The sequence below is a fragment of the Pelophylax lessonae genome (genome assembly GCF_965119305.1).
Source record: "Pelophylax lessonae genome assembly, chromosome: 11".
In the NCBI taxonomy this organism is placed as follows: Eukaryota; Metazoa; Chordata; class Amphibia; order Anura; family Ranidae; genus Pelophylax; species Pelophylax lessonae.
Window position 1 is genome coordinate 144024460 of NC_138778.1, and position 22921 is coordinate 144047380.

Sequence of the window (22921 nt, forward strand, 5' to 3'; positions counted from 1 at the left end):
TCATTTGCTCCACCTTCCTCCCCATCATCACTCAGTGTAACTATTACCAGTACCAGTGAATCCAATCCAGAATGCCAACATTTTTTTTATATACAGTCACACAGGCTGCTTGAATGGAAATATGGCATCTCCTAGTATTTGGCTCGCAGTTGAGACTTGGCTTACTTTGCTTGATTATACGACAGAGAGGATTTTTGCCATGCCATAAGGCATGTATACACCCCTTTGCAGCTTAAGAATGGGGGGGGGGGGGCTGTAAAAACACAGCTTAACCACCTATCCCCCCCCCCCAACCGCAAGTGTGAACTAAGCCAATAACAGCAATAGATCCAGAAAGATAGAAATCTGAAGTTACATGCAAATCTCAAATTCTGCTGAAAAAATTGAGGTGAGCCCCCATTTTCTGGAAAGCCTATCTATTGTCCGAAGAGGCTGCTCACTGTATTAAACATAACCTATAGGGGAGAATGCTCACTGTAATAAACCTAACCTATAGGGGAGAATGCTCACTGTAATAAACCTAACCTATAGGGGAGAATGCTCACTGTAATAAACCTAACCTATAGGGGAGAATGCTCACTGTATTAAACCTAACCTATAGGGGAGCATGCTCACTGTAATAAACATAACCTATAGGGGAGCATGCTCACTGTAATAAACATAACCTATAGGGGAGCATGCTCGCTGTATTAAACGTGACCTATAGGGGAGCATGCTCACTGTAATAAACATAACCTATAGGGGAGCATGCTCACTGTATTAAATGTGACCTATAGGGGAGAATGCTCACTGTATTAAATGTGACCTATAGGGGAGAATGCTCACTGTATTAAAAATAACCTATAGGGGAGCATGCTCACTGTAATAAACGTGACCTATAGGGGAGCATGCTCACTGTATTAAATGTGACCTATAGGGGAGAATGCTCACTGTATTAAAAATAACCTATAGGGGAGCATGCTCACTGTAATAAACATAACCTATAGGGGAGCATGCTCACTGTAATAAACGTGACCTATAGGGGAGCATGCTCACTGTATTAAAAATAACCTATAGGGGAGCATGCTCACTGTAATAAACGTGACCTATAGGGGAGCATGCTCACTGTAATAAACGTGACCTATAGGGGAGCATGCTCACTGTAATAAACCTAACCTATAGGGGAGCATGCTCACTGTAATAAACATAACCTATAGGGGAGCATGCTCACTGTAATAAACGTGACCTATAGGGGAGAATGCTCACTGTATTAAACCTAACCTATAGGGGAGCATGCTCACTGTAATAAACATAACCTATAGGGGAGCATGCTCACTGTAATAAACGTGACCTATAGGGGAGCATGCTCACTGTATTAAAAATAACCTATAGGGGAGCATGCTCACTGTAATAAACGTGACCTATAGGGGAGCATGCTCACTGTAATAAACCTAACCTATAGGGGAGCATGCTCACTGTAATAAACATAACCTATAGGGGAGCATGCTCACTGTAATAAACCTAACCTATAGGGGAGAATGCTCACTGTATTAAACCTAACCTATAGGGGAGCATGCTCACTGTAATAAACATAACCTATAGGGGAGCATGCTCACTGTAATAAACGTGACCTATAGGGGAGAATGCTCACTGTATTAAACCTAACCTATAGGGGAGCATGCTCACTGTAATAAACATAACCTATAGGGGAGCATGCTCGCTGTATTAAACGTGACCTATAGGGGAGAATGCTCACTGTATTAAAAATAACCTATAGGGGAGCATGCTCACTGTAATAAACATAACCTATAGGGGAGCATGCTCACTGTAATAAACGTGACTTATAGGGGAGCATGCTCACTGTATTAAAAATAACCTATAGGGGAGCATGCTCACTGTAATAAACGTGACCTATAGGGGAGCATGCTCACTGTAATAAACCTAACCTATAGGGGAGCATGCTCACTGTAATAAACATAACCTATAGGGGAGCATGCTCACTGTAATAAACCTAACCTATAGGGGAGAATGCTCACTGTATTAAACCTAACCTATAGGGGAGCATGCTCACTGTAATAAACATAACCTATAGGGGAGCATGCTCGCTGTATTAAACGTGACCTATAGGGGAGCATGCTCGCTGTATTAAACCTAACCTATAGGGGAGCATGCTCACTGTATTAAACATAACCTATAGGGGAGCATGCTCACTGTAATAAACATAACCTATAGGGGAGCATGCTCGCTGTATTAAACGTGACCTATAGGGGAGCATGCTCGCTGTATTAAACCTAACCTATAGGGGAGCATGCTCACTGTATTAAACATAACCTATAGGGGAGCATGCTCACTGTAATAAACATAACCTATAGGGGAGCATGCTCGCTGTATTAAACGTGACCTATAGGGGAGCATGCTCGCTGTATTAAACGTGACCTATAGGGGAGAATGCTCGCTGTATTAAACCTAACCTATAGGGGAGCATGCTCGCTGTATTAAACCTAACCTATAGGGGAGCATGCTCGCTGTATTAAACCTAACCTATAGGGGAGCATGCTCGCTGTATTAAACCTAACCTATAGGGGAGCATGCTCGCTGTATTAAACGTGACCTATAGGGAAGCATGCTCGCTGTATTAAACGTGACCTATAGGGGAGCAGGGGCCGTAAGGGGTGCATTTAACTTTGGCTGCTTATATCTCTAAATGCTTCTTAAATTTTCTTCATCATTTTCCAAGTTTTCCATTCCAATGGTTTGTGACAAATTACTTTGTTAAAAAAAAAAAAAAAATCATAGCCTTTATTCTAAAGTACAGTTAGTACAAATAAACCTGTTTTTTACATTAGCTCTATGCACATCAGGATTGAAACAAGGGGTGCCAGCAGTGTAAGCCATCATGCTGACAGTGCTGGGTTGCTCAAAGGCTAAGCTACACAGGTAGTCCTAATCTCTTGCTACTGAGAAGTTTAACCTGTTAGTGGGCAGTCACCTCATTAGGCTGGTGCTATACAGCAGCAGATTTTTTTGCAGCCTGGTGGTTTGCTACTTACCTTTTAGTGATTATTTATAACAACTGATTGCTAAATAGACGGAACAAGTGGCATCTTGTGCAATAAGCTACACATGGAGCATGCAGTTGAATCCATAATTCCATAATAGCATATAAATAAAAAATTGTGGGTTTATACAAGACCGATTACTTTAAAATACTTCTTGTGTAGCTTAATCCATTGGGAACCTTTTGACCCATTTATTGAGTGATCAAATGCTAATGATTTTAGTAGAATGATTGCTCTCCTAAAAGCCTCCTGTGTAGTTCTAGGATAAGGAAGGGACTACCAGCAAGTGGCTAAATCTGTCATAAGAGGTTATAGTTACCCATGTCATTTACATTGGGATCTGGCTGAAGGAGCACAGGAGGACCCCATCAGTGTGCTACTGCTTGTTTATTGTCCAAGCAAGCAAAGCGCCAATTGACAATGGAAAATAACTTTTTTTTTTTTTGCACATTGACCATTTCCAAGATCCTTTAGGGGAGTAAAAAGGGTCAAACTTGGGGAGTAAATAATTAAATTAAGACCCACACATTTGGATTTCTGCACAGAGTTTATTATATATATATATATATATATATATATATATATATATACACACAGTATCTCACAAAAGTGAGTACACCCCTCACATTTTTGTAAATATTTTATTCTATCTTTTCATGTGACAACACTGAAGAAATGACACGTTGCTACAATGTAAAGTAGTGAGTGTACAGCTTGTATAACAGTGTAAATTTGCTGTCCCCTCAAACTCAACACACAGCCATTAATGTCTAAACCACTGGCAACAAAAGTGAGTACAACCCTAAGTGAAAATGTCAAAATTGGGCCCAAAGTGTCAATATTTTGTGTGGCCACCATTATTTTACAGCACTGCCTTTACCCTCTTGGGCATGGAGTTTACCAGAGATTCACAGGTTGCCACTGGAGTCCTCTTCCCCTCCTCCATGATGACATCACAGAGCTGGTGGATGTTAGAGACCTTCGCTCCTCCACCTTTCTTTTGAGGATGCCCCACAGATGCTCAATAGGGTTTAGGTCTGGAGACATGCTTGGCCAGTCCATCACCTTTACCCTCAGCTTCTTTAGCAAGGCAGTGGTCGTCTTGGAGGTGTTTGGGGTCGTTATCATGTTGGAATACTGCCCTGCAGCCCAGTCTCTGAAGGGAGGGGATCACGCTCTGCTTCAGTATGTCACAGTACATGTTGGCATTCATGGTTCCCTCAATGAACTGTAGCTCCCCAGTGCCGGCAGTCCCAGACCATGACACTCCCACCACCATGCTTGACTGTAGGCAAGACACACTTGTCTTTGTACTCCTCACCTGGTTGCCACCACACACGCTTGACACCATCTGAACCAAATAAGTTTATATTGGTCTCATCAGACCACAGGACATGGTTCCAGTAATCCATGTCCTTAAGGCCCGTACAAAATCGGAAGTAAATTTAGACTGACAAACAATCTCCTGATTTTCAGATCGTTAGTATAGTGCTTTAGACGAGGCTTTAGTCTGTTTGTCTTCAGAAAACTATTTGCGGGCTTTCTTGTGCATCCTCTTTAGAAAAGGCTTCTTTCTGGGGGCGACAGAGATGCTTATCAATTTGACACAGTGTGTGGCGTATGGTTTGAACACTGACAGACTGACCCCCCCATCCCTTAAACCTCTGCAGCAATGCTGGCAGCACTCATTGGTCTATTTTCCAAAGACAACCTCTGGATATGGCGCTGAGCACGTGCAGTCAACTTCTTTGGTCAACCATAGCGAGGCCTGTTCTGAGTGGAACCTGTCCTGTTAAACCGCTGTATGGTCTTGGCCACCGTGCTGCAGCTCAGTTTCATGGTCTTGGCAATCTTCTTTTAGCCTAGGCCATCTTTATGTAGAGCAACAATTCTTTTTTTGCAGATCCTCAAAAAGTTCTTTTGCTTGAGGTGCCATGTTGAACTTCCAGTATGAGAGCGTAAGAGCGATAACACCAAATTTAACACACCTGCTCCCCATTCACACCCGATACCTTGTAACACTAACAAGTCACATGACACCGGGGAGGGAAAATGGCTAATTGGGCCCAATTTGGACATTTTCACTTAGAGATATACTCACTTTTGTTGCCAGTGGTTTAGACATTAATGGCTGTGTTGAGATATTTTGAGAGGACAGCAAATTTACACTGTTATACAAGCTGTACACTTGCAAAGTGTCATTTCTTTAGTGTTGTTACATGAAAAGATATAATAAAATATTTACAAAAATGTGAGGGGTGTACTCACTTTTGTGAGATACGGTGCATATGTTTATATTACACACACTTTTCTGTCCCATATAGAACAAACTACATGTAGTACATTGTCCCATGTTGATAGGTGCTTCCTAACCCTAGCTTTGAGGTCCCATCTGCACCCTCCCCCCTCCTGCTGTGCGGATCTGACAACAGCTGGAAAGGAGACAGATGCTTTGCAACGTCAACTTGTCTCAACTCTGAGCTTTTTCCTGAGACAAGTAGCGGCAGGAGGAATGCAGAAGCTGACACATCCACCCTCCCTCTGCATTCTTCTTGCCACTACTTAACTAGGGAAAGTACTCACACATGAGCCAAGCTGCTGTTATGAAGTGTCCATCTCCTTCCTATCTTTTGTCAGATTGGCAGGAGGGGAGAGGGTCAAGCTATGGTTAATAAGCACCTAACACAGGACAAAATAGTATATGTTTTTTGTCTTGCAGGGGACAGAACATTAAAAAATATACAGTCAGGTCCATAAATATTGGGACAGACACAATTCTAATATTTTTGGCTCTATACACCCCCACAATTGATTTGAAATGAAACAAACAAAGATGTGCTTTAGCTGCAGACTTTCAGCTTTAATTTGAGGGTATTTACACCCAAATCAGGTGAACAGTGTAGGAATTACAACAGTTTTTATATGTGCCTCCCACTTTTTAAAGGGACCAAAAGTAATGGGACAGATTAACAATCATAAATCAAACTTTCACTTTTTAATACTTGGTTGCAAATCCTTTGCAGTCAATTACAGCCTGAAGTCTGGAACGCATAGACATCACCAGACGCTGGGTTTCATCCCTGGTGATGCTCTGCCAGGCCTCTACTGTAACTGTCTTCAGTTCCTGCTTGTTCTTGGGGCATTTTCCCTTCAGTTTTGTCTTCAGCAAGTGAAATGCATGCTCAATCGGATTCAGGTCAGGTGGTTGACTTGGCCATTGCATAACATTCAACTTCTTTCCATTAAAAAAACTCTTTGGTTGCTTTTGCAGTATGCTTCGGGTCGTTGTCCATCTGCACTGTGAAGCGCCGTCCAATGAGTTCTGAAGCATTTGGCTGAATATGAGCAGATAATATTGCCCGAAACACTTCAGAATTCATCATGCTGCTTTTGTCAGCAGTCACATCATCAATAAATACAAGAGAACCAGTTCCATTGGCAGCCATACATGCCCACGCCATGACACTACCACCACCATGCTTCACTGATGAGGTGGTATGCTTTGGATCATGAGCAGTTCCTTTCCTTCTCCATACTCTTCTCTTCCCATCACTCTGGTACAAGTTGATCTTGGTCTCATCTGTCCATAGGATGTTGTTCCAGAAATGTGAAGGCTTTTTTAGATGTTGTTTGGCAATCTCTAATCTGGCCTTCCTGTTTTTGAGGCTCACCAATGGTTTACATCTTGTGGTGAACCCTCTGTATTCACTCTGGTGAAGTCTTCTCTTGATTGTTGACTTTGACACACATACACCTACCTCCTGGAGAGTGTTCTTGATCTGGCCAACTGTTGTGAAGGGTGTTTTCTTCACCAGGGAAAGAATTCTTCGGTCATCCACTACAGTTGTTTTCCATGGTCTTCCAGGTCTTTTGGTGTTGCTGAGCTCACCGGTGCGTTCTTTCTTTTAAATGATGTTCCAAACATTTGATTTAGCCACACCTAATGTTTTTGCTATCTCTCTGATGGGTTTGTTTTGTTTTTCAGCCTAATGATGGCTTGCTTTACTGATAGTGACAGCTCTTTGAATCTCATATTGAGAGTTGACAGCAACAGATTCCAAATGCAAATAGCACACTTAAAATGAACTCTGGACCTTTTATCTGCTCCTTGTAAATGGGATAATGAGGGAATAACACACACCTGGCCATGGAACAGCTGAGCAGCCAATTGTCCCATTACTTTTGGTCCCTTAAAAAGTGGGAGGCACATATACAAACTGTTGTAATTCCTACACCGTTCACCCGATTTGGATGTAAATATCCTCAAATTAAAGCTGAAAGTCTGCAGTTAAAGCACATCTTGTTGTTTCATTTCAAATCCATTGTGGTGGTGTAGAGCCAAAAAGATTAGATTTGTGTTGATGTCCCGATATTTATGGACCTGACTGTACTAGATCTTCTTTAAGCCACCTCATAAGAGGACAGTCCCACTACTAAAAGATCCATGAGATTAGCAGTGGAAGTGAAGTCCCCATCCTTGCCATCTGCTGCCTTCCATGTAGAACCCCATGCAGCAGTACAGGCACCAAAAGTTGTATGTTAAACCCTGCTGCTGAAATACTGAAGACAGCTGCCACAGCTCTTCATTATTCAATTCCATTTTTATTATTGCACAATATCATTTAGCACCTAACTAAGGCTACAGACTTCTACACAAGCCCAGGAATAACTCATGCTGCTTACATATCTTTTTCTCATTAAATATTTACATACAAGCAGCTACCGGAAGCATTAAAAAAAAAAATCTATTAGCAGCTCTGGATTTAATCTTTTTTTTGCATATTAACAATACACCATAAATATACAAATTTTTATATATCAGGTTAAATTCAGTGTGAACTTTGTCAATTCTGGCAGCAAAATAGTTACATCAAAGTTGCATTTCACAAAAAAATTATAGCTATTAACAATGCAAAGCTTGAATAAATCTACACATATAAATACTAATAAATATACAACTTACATGGTTACCATTGACAACGGTTTGATTACCAGGGAGGGGGGGGGGGAATGCCTGCAGATAAAACACTCATACAGGCTGTTTAGCTATTAAGTGCTTTTAAAGGCTTCAAAAATTCTAAAGGCTTTAAATGAAAAAAGTAAACAAATCTGATTTTTCCCCAACTGTTGTTATCCCTGAATTACATTTTTAATTACTCCAAGTTCTGTCAAACGGTTATATACTCCTTGAAAGTAACAGTAAGACAGTTGGCTGTTACATCTGTAATCACAATATTTCCAAAAAAAGGTTTGAATACGGTCCTTGGTTCCTCCTTGGCATCATCTGGTTCACTGGCCTGGGATTCTTCAGTCACTTGAACATGGTTTGTGATCTCTTGGTGGCTGTTACACCTGGACTTCACACATCGCAAGTCTATGGGTTCATCCAAATCAGAGTCTAAGAGAATGATGTCTGGCTCTTGTGGGGAAACGGGCAAAATGCTCTGACCACCACCCTGGTTCTCCAGTCTACCGGGAGCGCTAATGCTTCGCGAAGGAAGTACTTTTTTGGAGGCATCTCCAACACCTGCCATCTCAGCCAAGCACCTCTTTCTAGGGTTAATATATACAACTTCCTTAGGGGACTCTTTATTACAGGATAAACTGTTCCCATTTGTCCATGTGGTTTTGTCCTCCTTGGTGGTGAGTGGCAAGGGCTGGTTGAGAACAGATTCAGCACTAGAATAGGTTCTCCGGAGGCCAGCCAGAGGAGCGGTCTTCTGGTCTCCACACCCTTTCTTCTCATTTATTGTGATTTTGGACTCCACTCTGTTTTTCCAGCTCTCTTGTTTTTCTTCAACCACGTTACAAGTCCTGTCACCATTGCAGGTGACCTTTGTGGCCACTGTCCTTCCAGGCTCGGTTTCACATTCCTCCTCCGCAGACTTAATTTTCACAGACTGCATACCGTTCTCCATATACTTACTCATAACTATGACAATTCTCCCATTCTTGTTTTTATTTTTCACAATTTTCATTTTGCCCCCAACTCCATTTCCAGACACTTCTTTAACTGTGCTTGTGGGAGCTCCGCTAGAGAGATTTTTGTCCAAGCCATTTAAAGCTAGTCCTATGCCATTCTTTGCAGGAGCCTCTAACTCAATAGGCCGGCTTTGAGTCCAGGACTCCCTATGTCTGCTTTGATCGGAAGAGTTCTGAGAATCCTTCCCTGAGGGATATTGGTCATACATCTTGGGGTCTGGTTGGTAATGATGATGTTTCTTGCTATTCAGTTGATAGTAATATTTTCTTTTGTTACTCGTGTGGTGCTTTTCAGAGTGATCACTGACATACGGCTGATATTGGTGGTGTTTTTTACTATTCAATTGATACTGGTAAGGCTGGCTCTTTGCTATGGATGTCATATCCAGCTTAGTATGGCTGTCCACAGTAGTATCCTGAAGGCCACTCAACAAACTGGAACGACGAGCAAATGATGGCACCTGAGATAAAATAGAAAGCTTTAATTATATATACACACACACACACAAGCCATATAAAAATGAGGTAACACTAAGATCCCCCACTCCCTTAACACATAATCAGTAACAGGGATCCTAAAATACTTACCTTAGCTAAAGAAACTACTGGAACAGAATACTATGGTGGTTAGTCACCTGACCTCCGCAATGGAGTAGACCAGAGGTTAGATAAGCACTTCCCTAAACATGAACTGTCAATCAAGTAGAATGAGAGAGAGGCAAGAGAGTGCTGATTTATCATTGGGAAACTACAACAATCAAAAGTTTTTATACCCATCTGATTGCAATGCCACCCAAATAACTACATCTGGCAGTATCTGCATAGAGCAAATTAAATATTAGGAAGTCACCCAATTTTGCCTAATCAATAGGCTCATTATTATTATATAGGATTTATATAGCGCCGACAGTTTACGCAGCGCAATCTGAACTCCTCTGAAGCCTAAAAAAAACTCCTACTTTTTTACCCAACACATATGGGCATTATGCATGCAAATGCAGTCTGCCTAGGAAGGCCCACCCCTGCAGACTGACATTAAAGTGGAGTTCCACCCTAAAATGATACTTACCTCCATCTTCTCGCTCCGGGTCACCTGAAAAACAAATTGATAATCGCATTTTTTTTTTTTTTTTTTTTACTTACCTCGTAGAGAAGAAAATATACTTACCTTACTTCCTTCTTCCTCCCCTCGGCGGCCGCGGCCCGTCGTCACTTCCTGGCTTTGCAATGATTCCTGGGAGCTGAACGTCATCGCTCCCAGGAATCAATGCGCCTGCACCGGCCCCGACGTCAGTTCCGGTGTGCGCGCGTCATTCCCTTCTAAACAGCTTCTGGGCATGCCCAGAAGCTGTGGAGGGATGACGCGCGCGCACCGGATGTGACGGCGGGGCCAGTGCAGTGCATCGTGGGACCGAAGAAGACGGAAGAGGACGCAGAAGAGGATCGCGCTGGCTTCAAGCTGCCCACACCTGAGATGGCAGCGCTGGACAATACTTTTTCAAGGTAAGTATTTCTCCTAAAAGGTAAGTGCAACCCGGGACAGATCAGAGGCTATCCATTGTGGAATGTACTAGCCCTGACTGTCCCGGGGGGTATTTTTATTTAAAAAAAAAAAAAGTCCCAGGGTGGAACTCCGCTTTAACCTATCAAGGTATTTTGATATTAGCATAACCCCTCCCAAGGGCCAGTCTATTGCTTGCATCAGGACTGTGGGCTCTTGACAGGAGTTCTATGTTGGGGTGCTGTGATGTTTTCAGGAAGCCATCTACAACACCCTGGTGGCCCCTGCCACAAGTTATGATCTGGAATCCGGAAATGTTGCGCTAATGTCCACATGTATAAAAAGGGAGAGACATACATGAATATATATATGTGTGTATACAAGAAAAAAAGTCCTTATAAACAGCTTTGACCCTTTATGTAGCACTGTTCATACCAATAGCGCAGTTTACATGTTTTCTTTTTCATGATCTACCTGCATTCCATAGAGAAGCAAGGAAACCCAGTGATAACATCACTGGGACTAAAATAAGCAAAGGTAATAAATATGGAAAAGTTGTATTTATCAAAACGCCATTGGCATGTTGATGGGAGGGGAAAAGTGTGACCAGAGAGAACAAAATAACTTCAGCTTTAACTTACCGAGAGAATATGGTGCTTTGGTTTAGGTCCACGTTTTCGGTACCCCATAATCTGTTCTTGTCGTTCTCTATATAGAAGAGGGACAATAAAGTGAAGGTGGTCAAAAGGGATTCATAGGCACAAGCTGGATGATTTCACATTCTTACATTTGACGTAGTGGGGTTGAATTACTAAAACTATAAAGTCCTAAATCTGGTGCTGCTGTGCATTGTAGCCAATAAGCTTCAGCTTGTTCAATTAAGCTTTGACAATAAAACCTAGGAAGCCAATTGGTTTCTATGCAGAGCTGCACCAGTTTTTGCAATCCAGTTTTATTAAATCAACCCCAATGCTTTTATGGGTAGCATACTAAAACACACACAAATACACATACAGGCACACCCTGCTTTACGTACACTCATTTTACATACACTTCCCTTTAAGTACATTCTCGTTTTACTCTGGTTCCATTGTTTACTTAACCACTTGCCTTCTGTGCACTTAAACACCCTTCCCATCCAGGCCAATTTTCAGCGCTGTCACACTTTGAATGACAATTGCGCGGTCATGCTACACTGTACCCATATGAAATTTTTATCATTTTTTTTCACACAAATAGAGCTTTCTTTTGGTGGTATTTAATCATCTCTGGGTTTTTTATTTTTTACAAAAAAAAAAAAAAAAGAATAAAGACAAAAAATTTTGAAAAAAAAAAAAAAGTTTCTTATTTTCTGCGAGTAAATTTTGAAAATAAATTTTTCTCCTTCACTGATGTGCGCTGATGAGGCGGCACTGATGGGCACTGATAGGCTGCACTGATGGGCACTGATGAGGTGGCACTTATGGGCACTGATGAGGTGGCACTTATGGGCACTGATGAGGTGGCACTTATGGGCACTGATGAGGAGGTACTAATATGCCGCACTGATGAGCACTGAGAGGCGGCACTGAGAGGCGGCACTGATGAGCACTGATAGGCGGCACTGCTGGGCACTGAGAGGCGGCACTGCTGGGCACTGAGAGGCGGCACTGATGGGCACTGGCGGATGGCACTGGACACTGACGGGTGGCACTGATGAGCGGCACTGATGGGCAGCACCATCAGTGCCCACACTCAGTGCCCATAGTGCTGCCAGTCAGTGCTCATCAGTGCCTAGATGAGCAGGCACTGATGGGCACTGACTAGCAGCACTATGGGCACTGATTGTGGGCATTGATGGGGGGCACTGATGGCGGGCACTGTGGGCACTGATGGGGGGGCACTGTGTGTGTGTTTTTACCTTGCAGTAATCAGGGCACTGGTGATCGGTGCCCTGATTACATCGCTGTGTGTCCCAGGCGGCTGACGGCTCCCCCTCCTTCCTCACACTGCAGGCTCCGTGTGAGGAAGGAGCGCCGGCGATGAGAGATGATCTCATATGTTTACATATGAGATCATCGCTCATTGGACGGCCAGATCACGTGGTGAATGGCCGCTGTGATTGGCCATTCACCACGATCTGTAATCGGCCGTGTCCAAGGGACACGGCCGACACAGATTTTCCCTGCAGCGCGCTCGCGGGAGCGCGCTGGGGGCGTGTCACTGGGAGGCCGTTTAAAAACGGCCTCCCGAAAATTCGAGTCCGCGCTGCAGCCGTATATAGGCTGTAGCGCGGACGGGGGGTGGTTAAAAGTGGGGTATGCATATATATTACATATACATACATACACATATATACACACACATACACACAAAAATCATTACATATATTTTGTGGTGGTTGGATGCCCATCAGTTCTTCCTAACAACAAAAAATTCATTTTGGATAGGCAGAAAGAAAAAAATAAGCATCTGCAGAGTGTGAAATATCTGACACCTTGTTCCCATCAGTACTGCTGCCAGGAGTGTAGATACCATAGACAGGACAAGACAGTTACCCAATTTAGTCATTTTTTGCCAGACAGACAGACAGACAGACAATCTAATGTATATGGGAACCCTGACCACACCTGTCCAGCATTTGGGAGGTTAGATATCAGCCACAGCCTGATTTTACCTGCACCCCTTAAAGAAGTAGAATCAGAAAGCCTTGCAGCAATGCTCATCTCCTCCCCCTCCATGCACATGAGCCAAAACTGTACATGGGCCCAATAGCTAACGCCTGACTGTCCTTGTAGGTCTTAGGGCACTTTAGACATTACCTGGTCACATGACTCCAACTATCTTGGTTTTGTATTTCCTCCATATGCTATTCATGAGGCAATAGAGGAAGGGGGGGGGGGGGGTGACAAATACAACACCTAGTGAGATTCATTTTCTATCCTGCACTACAGCAATAAAGGTGAAATAAGCAAAAAAGTGCAAATATTTAACTTTTCTTCACATACTTTTATTTAGAATTTGTATGACGGGAGGATAGTTTCACTAAGGACTCGTTTATACTTGCAATTGGGGCACAGTAAAAATAGGCAGTTAAGCTTGCAGCCCCCCCCCCCCCCCCCCCGAATGCAAAGGCAGGTTGTAAAAGTTATACCTAAAAGCAAAAATGATACCCCCTGTCATATAGTACCACCTCCGAATGCGACCTTGCCAAATGCTAGTCTAGAGTGAGGAAGAGGGCATGTACTTCACGTTATTCCAATACCCCAATACAATACAAAACAAGCACTGAACCCTAGAACTGCTAGAGGTTTGAGATATGATCATACAAGGTTGATTTTTCTGCTGCCTTTCACAACAACCTGCACAGATCTGTTGGATTTTACAACTAGAGTAGAGGCTATAAATGGATACTGCTTAAAATTCCTATTTATTGTGTAGGATATTGTCTGGATAAGACTGCCTTGCATATCTTAGTATAATGATGTTGCTATGCTCTGGGAAAACTGATGCTGATACAGGGCAAAAACAAAATCTGATGTAATGTACAAGGCAGATTGCACTACACCCTTAATCTCTTGGGGATGTCTCCATGCCCCACCATCATTTACATCAAATCCAAACTTCCTACATTTGACATATTTGGAACCACTGAAAGGATGCAGCAATTAATGGAGAACATTTGTCGCACACATTACATCATAAAACACCATAGTTCCTAAAGATCTATATACATGCTGGTGGCAGCAAATAAGCCCTTAAAAATATCAAAGCCAAATATTATTATTATTATATTTTTTTTTAAAAAAAAATAATAAAATAAATAATAATAAAATAAATAATAATAAAATAAATAATAATAAAATAAATAATAATAATAATATAAATTTAATATATATATATATATATATATATATATATATATATATATATATATATATATATATATATATACATACACACACACATACACACACACACACACACACACAGCAAGGAAAGCAAATTCATGGTTTGTAATATCCGTCACATGGAAAGGGGCAGCTCCACTCCTATGCAGTATCCAGACATGTATGTCATAAAAAACAGAAATAAAAAAAGCCAAAGTCGCACTGTGTGCAGTTGTAAGCCTATGTTCACATGAACGCACATGGGTCGCCGCTGGCATCAATCAATAGACTCTTGTTGATTGTCTAAATGCTGCCTGCACACACTGGAGTTGATTTATTAAGGCCATGTTCACATACACTATATTGACAAAAGTATTGGGACGCCTGCCTTTACACACACATGAACTTTGATGGTATCCCAGTCTTAGTCCGTAGGGTTCAATCTTGAGTTGGCCCATCCTTTGCAGCTATTTCCCTCTTCTGATCACCAGTGCCCTGATTACACAAGGTAAAAAACATACACAAAGTGCCCACCATCAGTGCCCGCCATCAGTGCCCATAGTGCTGCCAGTCAGTGCCCATCAGTGCCTGCTCATCTAGGCACTGATGAGCACTGACTGGCAGCACTATGGGCACTGAGTGTGGGCACTGATGGTGCTGCCCATCAGTGCTCATCAGTGCCGCCCATCAGTGCTCATCAGTGCCACCCGTCAGTGTCCATCAGTGCCACCCGTCAGTGCCGCCTATCAGTGCCCAGCATCCGCCAGTGCCCATCAGTGCCGCCTATCAGTGCCCACCTCTCAGTGCCGCCTATCAGTGCTCATCAGTGCGGCATACAAGTACCTCCTCATCAGTGCCACCTCATCAGTGCCCATCAGTGCAGCCTATCAGTGCCGCCTCATCAGCGAAGGAGAAAAATTTATTCATTTTCAAAATTTTCTGTCGTCTTTTTTCTTGTAAAAAATAAAACCCCAGAGGTGATTAAATACCACCAAAAGAAAGCTCCATTTGTGTGAAAAAAAAATGATAAAAATTTCATATGGGTACAGTGTTGCATGACCGCGCAATTGTCATTCAAAGTGTGAGAGCGCTGAAAGCTAAAAATCGGTCTGGATGGGAAGGGGGTTTAAGTGCACAGTAGGCAAGTAGTTAAGCACATCTGTTGTATATTGGGGGCATATTTCTGCACCAGAGACACCATACAGTCCCCTATATCAATGAATGGCTATACAAAGGTATAGGCCACATTTGGGGGATTTATATCCGTGTGCGTAAGATTCCAGCATCTGCGTGCATGAAGCCTTAGGCGGTGCCAGGTTGCACACATGTAGAGCTGTCTACTTGTATTGGATAGGTCTTAATGAGTCCAGCTGCAGGATACCCTTGCAGATTGGAAAGTAGGTATGAATAAGACCGGCAACATTCCCAGCACATACGTCTCGGATCAGCGAATCCGTGAATAGACATCTGGCCAAGACACAGATGGACTAAAGAAGCAATAACGATATAACTATTTAATAGTAGAAACCACCAAGGCCTTCTGAGAGCGCCAGAACGCTCTTCATCAGGGTTAACAGAATAATAACGCATGGTTTGACCTCGGAGAATCATTCTGGAACAGGTTTGTCTTAATCATACCAACCTCCTACATGGGTATACTGTAGCTGGTCTTCAGGATGATGAGATTATTCCCAAGCTATGCGAATGTTACACAAATCTGCAACTCAGTAACAATGTGAGATGATGGGGACACCTTTGTGCTTTTAACTCCTTGTTTGCACTTAGTGTTGTAGGCTTCCATTTTCATAAAAGGGATCTTAGGGGAGCACGTTTAGGGTTAAATTCAGGTACCTACTCACGAAGAAGCAGCATTCCTAAAACTCACAATGCTGCACCTGAATCATTCCGACCTTATTATCTCCATAAATATTAAATGCAACGTTAAACCCATTTAATAGAAAATATAGAGCAGCATGCTGGATGCTAAGATGTACAGATGCAGGCAGCATGCTAATGATCTCATTAAAATGCATGGAGCAGATTACATGCAATCTAAGGCTGGGGGAGACTCCGCTCCAGACTGTTTACACAATGTCAAAATTAGCCAAGAGTTTTCATGAGTGGGTGGAGGGAAGGAACAACCTTGTCATGGAACGCCCACCTCTGTCAAATTACAAATCTGTAATGGCCGAAGGGACAAAACATTGCTTTGGGATACCGAGATCTAGGCCACCTGCCAGGCAACTAATTGGTTCATTTGAAACAGCCTCATTTTTTTTTTTGTATTAGCCAGGATTACGTCCCCAGAAAACCACACATATCTCCATCAGGTCTTCTTGTTACAATGTTATACATTGAGTTTTTTTCTTTACTAATATACATTTTTCTGAAATGTCTTTGTAGATTGAGTGATAAACATACCTGTTCTGAAATGCAACTAACAGTCGAGGGTCCAAAATATTTTCTTCTGGTTCCCATGTGTTATACCTAGACAGTACAAGATGAGAGGAGGTCATGTTCCGTCATATAAAACACAATGTAGCTTATTTCTTGCCTAGAAAAAAACTGGGATATTGGATGCAAGCCTAGACCCTACAACATATCAGTATAAACCTCATCTCCATGCATCCAACTCTTCTGAATTGGCTTATAAAATGGAGTTACTGGATAGAAATAGCCTAGACCAGGGATCCTCAAACTACGGCCCTCCAGCTTTTGCTGAACTACATATCCCATGAGGCCTTGTAAAACTCGGACATTCACATACATGACTAGGCATGATGGGAATTGTAGTTCCTGAACAACTGGAGGGCCATAGTTTTTAAGACCCCTGGCCTAGACCAATGATGGTGAACCTTGGCACCCCAGATGTTTTGGAACTACATTTCCCATGATACTCAAATACACTACAGAGTGCCTGAGCATCATTGGAAATGTAGTTCCAAACCATCTGGGGTGCCAAGGTTCACCATCACTGGCATGACTAGGCATGATGGGAATTGTAGTTCCTGAACAACTGGAGGGCCATAGTTTTAAGACCCCTGGCCTAGAGCAGTGATGGTGAACCTTGGCACCCCAGATGTTTTGGAACTACATTTCCCATGATGTGCAATTACACTGCAGAGTGCATGAGCATCATGGGAAATGTAGTTCCAAAACTTTGGGGGTGCCAAGGTTCGCCATCACTGATCTAGACTGTACAATGCAAAATCCATTTTTGTTCCATCATATTATTTAAGTATAAACCTCTTCTCCATTTGTACTATCTAGAACTCTTCTAAACTGAGCTATAAAATTGGGATATTGGATAGTACTAGGCTAGACTGAACAAAGTAAAATTCTTTCATGTTCCATCATGGTATTCACTAGAAACCTCCATCCATACAACCTAGAACTCTTCTGAATTGGCCTATAAAAAAAAAATGGAAATATTGGATAGTATTCATATTCCATCGGGATATTCACTGTAAACCTCCATCCATACAAACTAGAACTCTTCTGAATTGGCCTATAAAATGGAAATATTGGATAGTATTCATGTTCCATTGTGGTAGTCACTATAGACCTCCATCCATACAACCTAGAACTCTTCTGAATTGGCCTATAAAAAAAATGGAAATATTGGATAGTACTGGCCTATATAAAAAAAAAATAAAATCCATTTGTGTTCCATTGCGGCATAAAGTATAAACCTCTTCTCCATTCATAAACCCTAAAAGCCTTCTAAATTGGCCTATAAAATAGAAATATTGTAAAGCACCAGCCTCGACAGCACAATATGAAATGTATTACTGTTCCATCAAGTTCTTCACTCTAAAGGGTCTACATACAGGTCAAATATTGGGTGGCGTTGGCCAGTGTCCCCATGTCAGAACACAATAGCTCAGTGCGGGGGAGACTGCTGTACTAACATCAGATTGTTAGTACGGCTCCTCCTGAGCTCTTTAAGTTTTTTTCTGTTTGGCCCACTAGGTTGAAATAAAAAAACTACTGGTGTGTACTAGAATTTAAGATGGCCATATATTAAACAATTTTCTTATTCAATCTCCTTTAGATTTACCTTCCAACTATGCACTGCATGGGTCTGGCTGATTACATACAAATTGAAAGTGTTGACCTCATTTTATATGGGTTTTGACAAAACGAAAGGAAAATTGCATAATGTATCACCAGCCATAAACTCTTCTGCATCCATACAATCTAGAACTCTTCTGAATCGGCCTACAATACTGCAACACTGGAAAGCACTAGCCAAGATTAATTCATGTACTATTCACTATAAAGTCCTTCTTCCTCAATACAATCTAGCTCTATTTAAAAGTTGGGATACTGTACAGCATTGGCCTAGCCCAGGGGTCTTCAAACTATGGCCCTCCAGTTGTCCAGGAACTACAATTCCCATCATGCCTAGTCATGTCTGTGAATGTCAGAGTTTTACAATGCCTCATGGGATGTGTAGTTCTGCAACAGCTGGAGGGCCGTAGTTTGAGGATCCCTGGCCTAGCCCTAGACAATGGTATAAAAGCATGCCTTCACTCCAAACCTCCCATTTACACTAATGCAACCATCCCCTCTGCAAAATAAAGAGGACCTTTTATTTTTAAATTAAAATTCAGCCCTAGACTAGACCAGGACGGTGTATACTACAGCCACAGCCTCTTGGGATATCTAGGTCAGACTTCCCAGGAGGTATCACCAGCCACAGAGCAGCAGGAGGAGGGCCGATCTGGTGGCCGCGTCATCAAGGAGCCAGCTACAAGAACCCGGAAGAGACAGCCAGCTCCCTGATCATGGGGAAGGGGGAAGGGGATTTCCTAGATAGGGGAGTATACTCATTGAGGACAACCCAGTGAGAGGGGATTAAATAGAAAATTAGGCTGGGTGGGAGCAAGTTCTTCTATAATGTATGTTCCATCACCAAAACCTTTCTTCACCTATACAATCTACCTGTTCTGAACTGGCCCACCAAACTCAAACCATACACTTTATATAGAAGAAGCCAAGGGATCAAGTAATCACCTTTCATATATAAGAAACTAGGGGGATCAAGTAATCATCTCCTATAAAATATATATATATATATATATATATATATATATATATATATATATATATATATATATATATATATATATATATATATATATATATATATATATATATATATATAATAAGCCAAGGGATCAAACATTTTGTATTAGAAGAAGCCAAGGGATAATTTTATTCATATATCCTTTCATACCTTTCATATATAAGAAACCAGGGGGATCAAGTAATCATCAAATATATATATATATTATATATATATATATATATATATATATATATATATAAAAAATAAGCCAAGGGATTAAGTAATCACCTTTCATATATAAGAAACTATGAGATCAAGTAATCCTCTCCCATGAAATATATAAGTCAAGGGATCAAGTAATCACCTTTCATATATTAGAAACCAGGGCATCAAGTAATCATCTCCTATAAAATATAATTCTAGGGATCAAGTAATCACCTTTCATATTTAAGAAACCAGGGGATCAAGTAATCCTCTCCCATAAATGATATAATAAGCCAAGAGATCAAGTAATCATCACTTGCATATAAGAAGCCAAAGGCTCTAGCAAAAATCTTGTATAAAAGACACCAAGGGATCACATGATTATCTCTTCTTTATAAGCCAGGGGATCTAATAAACATGTTATACATAAGATGCTAGGGGGATCACGGTATTATCTTTTCTATATATAATAAGCCAAATGATCTGCCTACCATCTTTTATAAATAAGAAGCCAGGGGATTAAAGTCAAGAAGCTAAGAGATCTACTTAGCATCTTTAATATACAAGAAGCCAAAAGGATCAGGTGATCATCTTTTATAAAAGGAGTCCAGAGCATTGAGTAATCATTTTTCATGTTTGGGATGGAAGTAGAATCACAGGGTGATCTATAATACAGACTATTTTTTTAGGAAATGAGGGGAAGAAGTAGTGATCAATACCTCCAGCACCCCTAGACTCCGCTGAGCCCATATCCATGGAAATATAAATGCTGATTGGATTGTACAGAGGAGTGCAATGTGCGCACTGTCAGCACCCGGCTAATGATCCTCATTTACAGGGAAGCCATGTAAGGTGACATGCTGCTGGAATAACCAGCGCTCCTAGAGAAGAGAGGCAGGAAAAGACATTCCATCCTTGGCAAAAGGCAAACTCCCAACCCCCTACAGGGCTGATATCCAGCCAGACTAACAGCGACTCTGCCTGTCTGATCCGAGGAGGAAGAGATCCTACACATAGAAGAGAGCAACTCAGGACCTGTGTGTGCCAACACCCCCTTACACTACACCAGAGGAAGAAATCATATCTAGGATCTGTCTGTGCCAACATCTACAGGAAGATATAGTGATACAATGTATGATCTGAGGACATGCCTCCCACATACTCACTGACTGACTGTCTGCTGGAGGAAGAATGAGAATATAATATCTATATATAAATAATAATAGACTGATGGAATAGTTAGACCCCCATGCCATGTGTGATCCCCCTCCCTGCGTCTGATCCCCTGTCTGCTGCATGGTGCTAATAGGAATAATAATAATAATAATAATAATAATAATGAGGATGATGATAATATTTATAATATTAATAGTAAATAATGATAATAGGAATTTTAGTAAGAATAGAGGTAATAATAATATGGATATTGCTGATAGTAATAATAATGATGATAATATTGATGATGATGATAATAATTGGGGTGTGATGTGGTGAATGTAGGATTGTGTGGGTGAATGTAGGATTATAATAGTTGGGGTGTCATGTGGGTGAATGTAGGGTGATGTGGGTGAATGTAGGATGATGATGATAATAGTTGGGGTGTGATGTGGGTGAATGTAGGATGATGTGGGTGAATGTAGGATGATGATGATGATAATAGTTGGGGTGTGATGTGGGTGAATGTAGGATGATGTGGGTGAATGTAGGATGATGATGATGATGATAATAGTTGGGGTGTGATGTGGGTGAATGTAGGATGATAATATTTGGGGTGTGATGTGGGTGAATGTAGGGTGATGTGGGTGAATGTAGGATGATAATATTTGGGGTGTGATGTGGGTGATGTGGGTGAATGTAGGATGATAATATTTGGGGTGTGATGTGGGTGAATGTAGGGTGATGTGGGTGATGTGGGTGAATGTAGGATGATAATATTTGGGGTGTGATGTGGGTGAATGTAGGGTGATGTGGGTGAATGTAGGATGATGATGATGATAATAGTTGGGGTGTGATGTGGGTGAATGTAGGATGATGTGGGTGAATGTAGGATGATGATGATGATGATAATAGTTGGGGTGTGATGTGGGTGAATGTAGGATGATAATATTTGGGGTGTGATGTGGGTGAATGTAGGGTGATGTGGGTGAATGTAGGATGATAATATTTGGGGTGTGATGTGGGTGATGTGGGTGAATGTAGGATGATAATATTTGGGGTGTGATGTGGGTGAATGTAGGGTGATGTGGGTGATGTGGGTGAATGTAGGATGATAATATTTGGGGTGTGATGTGGGTGAATGTAGGGTGATGTGGGTGAATGTAGGATGATAATATTTGGGGTGTGATGTGGGTGAATGTAGGGTGAAGTGGGTGAATGTAGGATGATAATATTTGGGGTGTGATGTGGGTGAATGTAGGGTGAAGTGGGTGAATGTAGGGTGAATGTATGATGATGGGATCCTCAGTAGAGGATGATAGGACTTACTTGGATGACCATCCCCTCCATTTCACCAGGTATTCCACTCGTCCCTGGGAGAAGAGAAGAAATGATAATTAATCAATAATCGATAATCAGAGATGACATTGATGATGATGGGGGCTCCCCCCTCCCTCTCTCTCTCCCGGGTCCTATGGCCGTACCTTGCGGACTCTCTTCTTCTCGATGCTCTCCACAGCGAAGACATGTTCCCCGGCAGCCGGGAGCTCCATGCCTGGCGGTGTGGGTGGTGTGGGCCGATCTCCCTCCCCGGGGTGACAATGTCCATGTACCCGGGACTCCTCCGTCACTCCTGGCTCTTCCCTGCCGGAGTCCGCTCTGTAATGTCAGGGGGGCGGGCCTTGCAGCTGTCACCGAGCAACCGCGGCCTGAGCTGATTGGGGCTGGCTCGGGAGGACCCCGCCCCCCGGCGCTGGAAGACGATGGGGGAAGGGAGAGGAGTGAAGCCATGGCTGGAGCGGATCTTTATCGGATCAGATTTAAAAAGACACGGACACGGGTCGGGGGGTAGGGTGTCACCTCATCCCTATAATCCGGGACACACAGTAATTACACAGATTAAGGGGATAATAATCTCACTCAGTGCATTATCTGCATTATATCAGCCTCAGATCCTATGTAATATTATGTGTCCGGGATTATAGGGGCGAGGGGGGAACCCTGGGGCCCCTGATAGGCGGGACCCCTGTGTGCCCCCCAGTACTACACAACACATGGAGGTAGGGGACAAGAGGAACACCGATATCCCGACAATAAA

The 22921-nt window shown here is 42.2% G+C and overlaps 1 protein-coding gene across 1 annotated transcript; it reads right to left on the minus strand.

Moving 5' to 3' along the window:
- Window positions 1-7620: 7620 nt before the first annotated feature.
- Window positions 7621-22514, minus strand: CBX4 (chromobox 4). Its single transcript, XM_082271960.1, has 5 exons — window positions 22308-22514; window positions 22153-22196; window positions 16812-16877; window positions 11163-11229; window positions 7621-9481 (listed from the first exon to the last, which is right to left on the minus strand). Exons 1-5 carry the CDS (start codon window positions 22374-22376, stop codon window positions 8207-8209), a joined length of 1521 nt encoding a protein of 506 aa, XP_082128086.1. The 5' UTR covers window positions 22377-22514; the 3' UTR covers window positions 7621-8206.
- Window positions 22515-22921: the final 407 nt, after the last annotated feature.